The 10,420-nt window shown below is 33.5% G+C and overlaps 1 protein-coding gene across 1 annotated transcript; it reads left to right on the forward strand.

Annotated features, from left to right (window-relative positions):
• The first annotated feature begins 5,644 nt into the window (after nt 1-5,644).
• Nucleotides 5,645-10,097, forward strand: LOC119599683 (aminoacylase-1B). Its single transcript, XM_037949559.1, has 6 exons — nt 5,645-6,105; nt 8,535-8,879; nt 8,957-9,103; nt 9,174-9,457; nt 9,528-9,661; nt 9,734-10,097. Exons 1-6 carry the CDS (start codon nt 6,018-6,020, stop codon nt 9,936-9,938), a joined length of 1,203 nt encoding a protein of 400 aa, XP_037805487.1. The 5' UTR covers nt 5,645-6,017; the 3' UTR covers nt 9,939-10,097.
• Nucleotides 10,098-10,420: the final 323 nt, after the last annotated feature.

Genomic DNA, 10,420 nt, shown 5'->3' on the forward strand with positions numbered 1-10,420 from the left:
TTATATCGTGAGAATATATGAAATGATTTCGTTTGTGATACTTATCAGCTTGAATAGAAACTGATTTTTTTTTGCTCTATACACACTGACCCATCATTCTAAGCACAGAAAAGGAACCAAATTGAAAGCCTAAGTGTTTCCGCGATATAGGAGAATCTTACTGACAAATTGATATCTGCCAGTTTCTTTCATATTTCAAACTTTCATAGGTTAGCTTAACTTTTGAAGTACATAGGTCCATATAATATAATATTAGTTATATTAGCTAGATCTCCAAAATTCACTACAAATGTCTAATAAAATTTTCTGGTCGTAGCTACGTCTTTGAAGCAGTTGTTGTTTTGGTGAAAATAAAACATTTCCCAATGTGACAATGTTCCAAGTACTGCAGGGAGTGTGAATAGTCATTTGTAAGTATTAGGGTGGCATTAAATGAAAATTTTAAGGTCCAAATTCAAAATAATTTGGTATTTAGAATGATCGTTTATATTTTACTTCGACTATAAAATAAATCGGCATTTTTATGTAATTTCAGAATTTTGACATTCCTCTAAATACTGTGGCGATATCATGAAGTATTTATGTACATAAATATATTCCGAATCTTATAGATAGTCGATTTATAGAATCATATTTCGGTTTCATTCCCCTTAAAGGGGAATTTTTTTCACGTCAAAAAAGTTAGTGAACGAAATAAGTGAAAAGAAAACATATTTCACGTGAAATGTTGATTGGCGATAGGGGTGATTGTATATATGTATATGTCTGTATACACTTGATTTTTAGTTTTCTCTTACTTTGAATGATCTTACCAACTTCGTTCATTTAACAAAGTGTCACCCTAATATTTATAATCTATAACATTTTATGTATGAAATGTAGTCATTAAAACTTAAAATCTACAAGTATAGTATTCCTGTGTGTGTGTGATTTATCATTATGAAAATAATCCCATTTATCATAAAAAGAGAAGAATTTTGTATGGAAAAATTTTAATGTTAAAATTTTTTTTTATTTTTTTGAAAATCATTCCTAAAGATTACAATTCAACAATAACACTCACTATTCCGTCAGTGTTAATCTTATGTCAATATTATTAAAAACAAAACAAATTCAAATCAAAATATGATAAAACCTTTAGATATGCTACATAAATTTGCATTAAATCACTTGCGGTTTTAAATTGTACTGAAAGTAAAGTGCAATGGAAAAATTTTCAACCGATATCGTCTAGAGTCTAGACGTGTCTAAAAACAACCTTAATTAGACCTTAAGATGGTTTAACTTAAGGATTTATTACGAAAAATCAAGCGGGGACATGAGATAATGATAATGCAACTGTATTCTTCTTCGGGAAGATCCAAATTTAAATAGAGATCATGAACATTTTGACATGATCAAGATAATTTCGGAAAATTTTTAATTTTAAATGCCGATAAAACAAAATCCCAGCGTTAAAACATTTCCAAATAAGATCATACGACTTCCTTGTATTATTCATTGTGTTCGATTCCTTTTCCCACACCTTTAAATCTGCTTTCGATGCCCCCAATTCCTCAAGTTCCCCGTCTTTATTAGACCGCTTGGTTACCGATAATTCCAGAATGACCTGGTACTACTGGAAGAATAGTCGATTGCGGCTTTTTTAAAATCTAATATAGTTTTAGACTTAACTGAGATAACGCCTACTTTACACATTTAATAAAAGCACGGACTTTCACCTGAAAGCTAATATTATGATCTGGAAATGGTAATATAAATATATGTACATATTTCAGTTTCTGTATTTTCAATGTAGATTTCCATGTCTGTTCTATCTCTTGTTCTTAGCTCAAAAGTACTACTTGATCATGATCATTTATCTGAAATCGCTGTCTCGCAATTTCTGACAATAAATTATTGAAGTTCCACTATATAGTTAACAAAATCCTAGCGTTAAAACATTTCCAAATACGATCATACGACTTCGTTGTATTATTCAATGTGTTCTATTCCCTTTCCCACACTTTTAAATCTGCTTTCGATGCCCCCAACGGTTCCCCACTTATTATGTTAATTCCCTAAGTTTCCCGTCTTTATTAGACAGATTGGTTATCGATAATGGCCTGGTACTACTGGAAGAAGAGTCGATTGTGGCTTTCTTAAAATCTAATATAGTTTTAGACTTAACTTAGATAATGCCCTACTATACACATTTAATAAAAGCACGGATTTTCACCTGAAAGCTAATGTTATCATCTGTAAATGGTAATATGTATACATATTTCACTTTCTGTGGTTTCAATGTAGATTCCCATGTAAGTTCTATCTCTTGTTCTTAGCTCAAAAGTACTACTTGATCATGATCATTTATCTGAAATCATTGTCTCGCAATTTCTGACAATAAATTATTGAAGTGCCACTATATAGTTAACCACACTTTTTGCTTTATGGTTCTTCTACATAGCACCCAACATAGCTGTACATTGTTGGTTTTAATCCCTGTGTAGTATTGCTCTTATTATGTATGTTAAAGATCATTTCTGTTGTCTTTTGATCATTAGTATAAATTTCATGGAAAGCCCATAGCAATTTCTCTATTATACTATATCAGGCTTTCGATGACAAGCAATTTTTAACATCTATAGACTATTGGGAGATTTTAAATTTTGTTTTATTTTGTTTTATCTAAATTACTTGTTTTTGTTTAAATTAATATGCATTTTATTGTAATCTTATCTTTATCAAAGTTTAAATAAAATATAAGTATGTATAACGACCACATAGATACTTAGGGTTTCTGATACTAGAAAAAGTCGCAAAATAATTCTGTATTTATCCCTTAAAGTGCATTAAGAACTACTAACTAGACTAGTATATATACTAGACTAGATGGAGCAATCTATAGTCTTGACAATAGAGTAATCTATAGTCTTGACTATAGAGCAATATATAGTCTTGACTATAGAGCAATCTTTAGTCTTGACTATAGAGCAATCTATAGTCTTGACTATAGAGCAATCTATAGACTTGACAATAGAACAATCTATAGTCATGACTATAGAGCAATCTATGGTCATGACTCTAAAGCAATCTATAGCCATGACTGTAGAGCAATTTATAGTCTCGACTATAGAGCAATCTATAGTCTTGACTATAGAGCAATCTATAGGCTTGACTATAGAGCAATCTATAGGCTTGACTATAGAGCAATCTATAGTCTTGACTATCACACGATAGATGGTCTACAAATGGAAAACGTGACGGCTGTTACATTTTCGGTATTAAGAAAGGAGTATGTTAAAGGTATATATAGTCTGGTTCGCCAATGTCGGGCGTCTCTTGATGATATAACGACAATCTAACAGACTTTGTTAGTTGGTGTTCTGCCTTAATGCTATAAATAATGAATAATGACGGAATTATTCGGGGCTGCTCTGCCCAGATCAAATGAATATCGGTGACCAAAGAAACGCTATCGAGACCAAGACTATGATTGCCGTGGATTAGAGGCCAGATGCTTCGATTTAATGACTGTTGTAGAAGCTGACAATGAGAACAAAGAAAAAACTGCTGAACAGTTGTCGGAGTTAATCCATAAGAAAGATATGTAAATTCGCTCCCCGGATTAGTTCGAGTCAGTATCAGACGTGAGCACATATATAGTGGGACAGATGGAAGAACTATAGAGAAATCTATAATAGTCTTGACTATAGAGAAGTCTATAATTCTTCCATCTGTCCCACTGTGCATTATAGTGATAAAATTGTCAGGGTTCGAGATTTTGTATTTCATTTCCCAGAATTTTGACATTTATTCTGCCCACATTTCTTATCTGATGTGACTTAACCAATATGACAGTTCTAAACACGAAGTGATATTTTATGATATTTTTTTATTACTAATCCACATATCCATACAAATAAAAATAAATGCACAGATATTTACATTACTCAAACACAATCTTAAAGCTGGTATCTACAATTTGTATTGTCTTATATAAATTTTCATAAAAACACAGAAATTACGTGTACGAGGGCATTATGAAAATTATTTTACAACTCTTACATATTCAAAATGTTTTTATGCGGGACAAATTTCTAGGGAATTTTCCGCATGATAACTATGTACATATGTATGTGTTCATGTCTGATATTGATTCGAACTAATCCGAGGAGCGAATTTACATATCTTTTCTATGGATTAACTCCGACAACTGCTCAACAGTTGTTTCTTTGTTCTCATTATCAGCTTCTAGAACAGTCATTAAATCGAAGCCTCTGACATGATGCCGCATCATGGCATCTAATCTAAGGCAAGCATAACGTTGGTCTCGAAATCGATTCTTTGGTCATGGATGTTCATCTGATCTGAGCAGGCCCGAATAATTACATATTTATTTGTAGCATGAAGGCAGAACACCAACTAACAAAGTCAGTTAGATTGTCGTTATATCGTCAAGAGACTCCCGACATTCGCGAATTAGACTTCATGTACCTGAAACACACTCCTTTCTTAATACGGAAAATTTAACAGTCGCTTTCCATATAAACCACACCGTCAAAAATCGCCTATACAAATGCTATAAAGGAAAGCTTCAGAGTCTTGTACGAAAACCAATTAAGCGAGAAAATCAAAATTGGCATTGCTGTACATCAAGGATATGTAATGCACCCCACTCGTTTAATATTGTCCTAGATGTGACTATTACTCTGATGGCGGAGACAGCATTTGCCTGAAATTACGAATTAATAATCCCTGATAGAAGATCATTATCAAGCGAAACAATAACCCGAAACATTAAAACAATAACTGATACTGTTGTTGGACTGAAGGTTCTAAATTGGAAGATAAATCGATCATGGGATCTATATTGAAAATAAAGCAACCGAGATCTAATACGGTATAACAAATCACAACACTAGCTTCTGAAGTACTAAGTCCAAGTTATTACGGAATGTGTAATATGAATTGGATTGATTATTTAGACGATGGATATGAACATATTTTCTGAGAGATAGAGGGCCATTGGGCGATTGTAGGGCATAAGCTCTGCCTCATAAGGAGACCGGGAAAATCGGGAATAGAAAATAAGTTTATATCTAGTTCACTTCCTATTATAGGGTAGAGGGATTCTCTTCCCTGTTTGGTAACATAGAATACAAATTATGACCCTGAAATAATTTTACTAAATATTTTTTTTTATAATCGTATAAATACAAACAGCTGTTGCTTCTTTCAAACAAAGCAAAAAAAAAATCATTTAAAACATCTGTAGGCATTTTTTGTTGTGATTTTAAAACATTTCATAAAAACACTTGCAAATAAAAGTTGTTAAATTTTAAAAGGTAATAAAAAAAGCTAAGTTAGCCGATTCAGAGATAGGTACATACATACTAACAAAATGTGCATTTTATCCCATTTCGATCCGCCATTTAGAAAGATTTATTTGTTTTCCTAAATTTATATTCATCCTACTTTGCCTCTTCGTATACTTTATAAAATGTCTGCGGATAATATATTTAGTTTGTAAATACTTTTTAAACTGCCGTCGTACATAAACAAAACTACAAATACACACAAATACGTAATAGTTCAAATAATTTAACTGAAAAACCGTCCTATAATTTTTTCTATTTAAAAACAAAACAACAATGGAAGACATTTATTTTAACACTAGATATAGTATTACAACAAACTATCATTTGAGTTTGTCCAATTTCTCGAGTGAAATCACACCTACAAAGTGAACTTCCCCATAGTACTCAGTAAGCTGCCACACTGAGTGTAGATCATTAGTGCTAGTGAGATTATCGAAACGTTCGGACGTAGAAAAAAAAATAAATAAAAACAAAAACAAAAAAAACAACAAAAGTAAATACATACATACATACATACATACATAATCGAATTAATCGATTGATTGATAATTATTTAATAACAATAACAATAATAAATAAACAAAACAACAAACAAGTTTTAACAGTTATAATTTAGAATTCACCACCAAAAGTGCATAAATTATTAAGTCCGTTAACATGGCCAAAGATTGCAAAAATAATGAAGAAATTCAATATTTTTGTGAATATTTGCGTATACCCAGTGTTCATCCAAAGCCCGATTACAGTAAGTGGAAAATTTCAAATACTCATCATTATCATTATCATTAAGTGAAAAATAGTCGTATATATTTTGAACATTTTGACATCAACATTGATGTTGTCTAGTGATGATATCTGTTACTTTTAAATTATTTCTATAATACAGAGATAAATAAATTTACACACATTTCATGATTGCGAATTCTCGAAGGTATAAATATTCATTTGTGGGTTGCATATTATAAACAATTGAATAATTAAGTTTAAAACAAGTCACAGTGTTTTTATATAAACAAAATTTTTAATCTAGATATATAACTGTTCGCAATTGATAAGATTTAAAATGCGAGGGTTGTTTGTTAATTATAATACAGTGAATGGCTAGCTGTATGAAAAATTGTATATTAACTATTCTATAGAATGAACAAATACCCGATTTTATCTGTTATATAGTTATAAAAACAGCTGAACATAAAAAATGTTGGTGTGAAAACCCCGTTTTATGGCCATAGCTCCTTTAAATCTATCATAATATCGCTCTCATGATATTTGGATCTATATTTTGACAAAAAAAGAGTTCCAGAGTTTCACTGTCATCCCCTCATGCTCCTTACTCTTCCCCTCGGGACAATTTTACTTGATGAAAGCCCTCATCTTAGTGTATTGCAATCCCGCGGTAAGGAGGTGCTTCCAGTACCTTTAGTTTGCCGGGACTATAAACTGCTAATGTCACTTCACTCCTCGGCTAGTCCTTGGTATGATTTGGCATGGGGTCTAACCAGAGAACCACATAATCTGGTACTATGGGTGGTCAGTTGCCCACTGGCTGGTCAGTTGGTTGAGGTTCCTTCGGCTGTGGTTTAAACCCAAATTCGCGGGAACAGTAAGTTGCGGTTTAAGGACTGAGCACGATGAAATCTATATTTCGGGATAAGTTCGGTGCTGTTTACGTATGACAACAGATACCCCACAGAGGAGTGACTGTGAGACTAAGCGTTGGAAATGAGGTGGTCTTAATTCTATATGAAACAGGATGAATGAATGTAGGCCAACATGGCAGGTGTTCACGTAAAGCACATCGACATTTCTTGCCTTCCCTATACATTCCACTTATCATCTGGCTCTTGTTAGGGTCACCCCATAGGACATTTGTAGTGGGACTATCTCGTACATATTTTTAACCTCGTTGCGTCAAGATTCCTTCTTTTTATAGCAAATAAGTTCGAACCATCTTTACCAATTATTACCGAGTGGCCTGCTACCCACATGGTTGGATATCTGACAGAATATTCAGTAAAGGTTCTCTCAAAGTCAAATGCGATCGTAGATTTTGATCTTTTTAGATATTTTCAATTGTTTCAGTTAGATCTTCTTGAAACAAGGGCTATGTTGTTGTTGCAAAAGCTAAAACTATACAATAATCTGGTTGCATTAATGTCCAGGAGTAAAAATTGTGCTACTTCAAGAGTATGTGTCCATAAATCTATTGGACAGAGAGAAGTATGGTTAGTTAAGCAGTTGAATAAGTGGTGGGTACCATATGCATCTAGACATTCGTTAGGAATGGCACAGTTTATCCGCAACCAATAGGTATTAAGCCTGTTGCATCACCTCTATCTTAGTTGTTCCAGAACTTCTCTTGTTCCCCGTGGAAGATGGACAACCTCCAAGTACAACATTCTTGCGGTATTAATTGACGCGGAATTGATGGTGTCTCTATAAATGTCGTTCAAAGTGGCCGAATACGAAGATTGATCTAGTGGATCCTGCACATAGCTTCTTATGTTCTCCACGTATACGTGAAGTCCCTTCCTGATATGCCTCGGTGGAGCAAACAACTGTGTGATGTTAAATTTAGGATGATTCTTCCGATGACATCTCAAGAAGAAATGTTGAGTTAACATGACAGGAAGGATTTTCGATTTCTTGTGTAGATGATGTTCTAAGGTAATTTTTAAGCAGCCCGTTACAGTCATTAGGGTAGCATTTTGTCAGCTTTGAATGTTTCTCCACTACTCCAAGTTCTGCCGGTGCTTTGAAGACCTTGGTGAATAGTTATCTCAAGGAAATATATCAGTTCTTCTGTCACTAGCGAAGGCGTTAGCAAAACTCTTTATCACCTGGACGAAGGAAGTAAATTAAACCCTTGGCGTAGTGCTTAATGGAGTCCAGATTTTGACCGTGCTGTCAAAAGTGATCTTGGGGATCCATAAAACAAGAACTTTAATAGGCAGCACAAGCTTCTCGAGTCATGCAATAGTTGGCTTGGTAATATGGTAAAGGTTTTTATCGATTAGTACTTTTAAAATCTTTTATAGAATCCAAATGCAACTTGACTCTGAATTGCCGATTATGTAACCCACAACTATTAAATTGCGGAATAGCGTTTTTTCTGTATGTCCTAGCATTTATGAATAAATATTTTCACTGTTTTATTTTATTTTTATTTTTAAGAACCCTGTGTGGAATTCCTAAGGAAACAATCCCAATTGCTGGGCATGCCCATGCGTGTCTATTATCCAGTTAATGAAGAAAATCCCATTGTAATACTAACATGGGCTGGTACAGATTTAAGTTTACCCGGAATCTTGCTAAATTCACACATGGATGTTGTACCGGTCTTTCCGGAAAATTGGACACATCCACCATTTGGTGCTGAAATCGATGAAGAAGGTCGTATTTACGCACGTGGCACACAGGATATGAAATGTGTGGGCATGCAATATTTGGGTGCATTACGAGCACTAAAACGAAGTGGTGTACAATTTAAGAGGACTATATATTGTTCATTTGTGCCAGGTGAGGAAAATATTTAGCCCTTTTATGACTTTTAAACATTAAACATACATTTTGGATGCATTTATCTTTAATTATAGACGAGGAAATGGGAGGTGGTCTGGGCATGAGACCATTTGTTGAAACTTGTGATTTTAAGGCATTAAATATTGGTTTCTCTTTGGATGAAGGTTTGGCATCACCCACTGATGTCTATCCAGTGTTCTATGCCGAACGTAGTGTATGGCGTAAGTATTAAACATATTTATCTCCTAATAACAGTTTTTCCTGAATTTTCCAATAAATTTCCTTAATAAGGTGTATATTTTCACATCAATGGCAATGCGGGCCATGGTTCTTTATTGCTAAAAAATACGGCCGGTGAAAAACTCAATTATATTTTGCATAAAATGATGTCTTTGCGTGAAGAGCAAGTGCGACGTTTGGAAAATAATCCTCAATTAACTATTGGCGATGTGACAACTATAAATCTAACCAAAATCTCTGGTGGTGTACAAAGTAATGTCATACCGCCCAAAATGATGTTGTGTTTCGATGTTCGTTTGGATTTAAATGTTGATCATAAAGAATTTGAAGCAAAGGTAGATTTATACATTCATAATAAACCCAATGTCCTTTAACATTTTAAATAAATTTTTTTCAACCTTAAAGCTGCATCAGTGGTGCAAAGAAGCCGGTGGAGATATAGAAATTACCTATGACCAACAACGTCCTCGTGTTGCACCTACTGCTACCGATAATAGTAATTCTTATTGGGTTGCCTTTAAAAAGGCCACCGATGAAATGTAAATAGAGCTTTTAGATCACTTTAATTAGATCACTCGAATTATTGACTACTATTCTATTTCTTATTTTAGGGGCCTTAAAACAGAACCTCAAATATTTACTGGTGGCACTGACAGCCGTTACATACGCCAAGTTGGTATACCAGCTTTAGGCTTTTCACCAATGAATAATACTCCCGTATTGTTGCACGATCATGATGAGTTCATAAAAGCTGATACCTATTTACAGGGCATTGAAATTTATAAGAAAATTATTGCAAATTTGGCAAATGCCTAATTTTAATTTGAAGTTTTTTTAAGTAATTGATGATTACTGGTTGTTGAACATATAATTCAGTTACTAAGTTCCTAAGTGTCCTCATAGGTGTGTATTGTAAATCAGCCAAATTCAAGTATTTATTTTTAAATAAAGATATTATAATAATAAACATTCAAATAAGACAAAGTGAAATTTTAGAAATCTTAGATTAAAGCAGCTTTACTATTCACTAGGAACACTACCAGGATAATACTAACGAAATCATTTAAAAACATTTGCTTCTATACTTCAATAATGGTTCTTGGGAAATGTCAATTTTTCGCTCCATATACCACTATAGAAGGGAGGGTATTATGCGATTGGTCCTACACTTACCTTAAAGAATACTAATCGGCCCAAAATGACTTTCTGAATCGATTAAGCTATAACCGTCTGTTCTCTACAAAAATCTGCACAGTTTTATGTAATTGGGACTAATTTCATGACTTGACCTAAGAATT

Source organism: Lucilia sericata, unplaced genomic scaffold (genome assembly GCF_015586225.1).
Source record: "Lucilia sericata isolate MDLA Ls3-8-SP2 unplaced genomic scaffold, ASM1558622v1 Contig000084F_arrow, whole genome shotgun sequence".
Classification (NCBI taxonomy): Eukaryota; Metazoa; Arthropoda; class Insecta; order Diptera; family Calliphoridae; genus Lucilia; species Lucilia sericata.

What these genes read in the sequence shown, in the direction of transcription:
- LOC119599683 (XM_037949559.1), top strand. Translation starts at nt 6,018, where the DNA reads ATGGCCAAAGATTGCAAAAATAATGAAGAAATTCAATATTTTTGTGAA. An exon ending in TCATCCAAAGCCCGATTACA is followed by an intron (nt 6,106 to 8,534) that starts GTAAGTGGAAAA and finishes TTTATTTTTAAG; the next exon opens with AACCCTGTGTGGAATTCCTA. An exon ending in TGCCGAACGTAGTGTATGGC is followed by an intron (nt 9,104 to 9,173) that starts GTAAGTATTAAA and finishes TTCCTTAATAAG; the next exon opens with GTGTATATTTTCACATCAAT.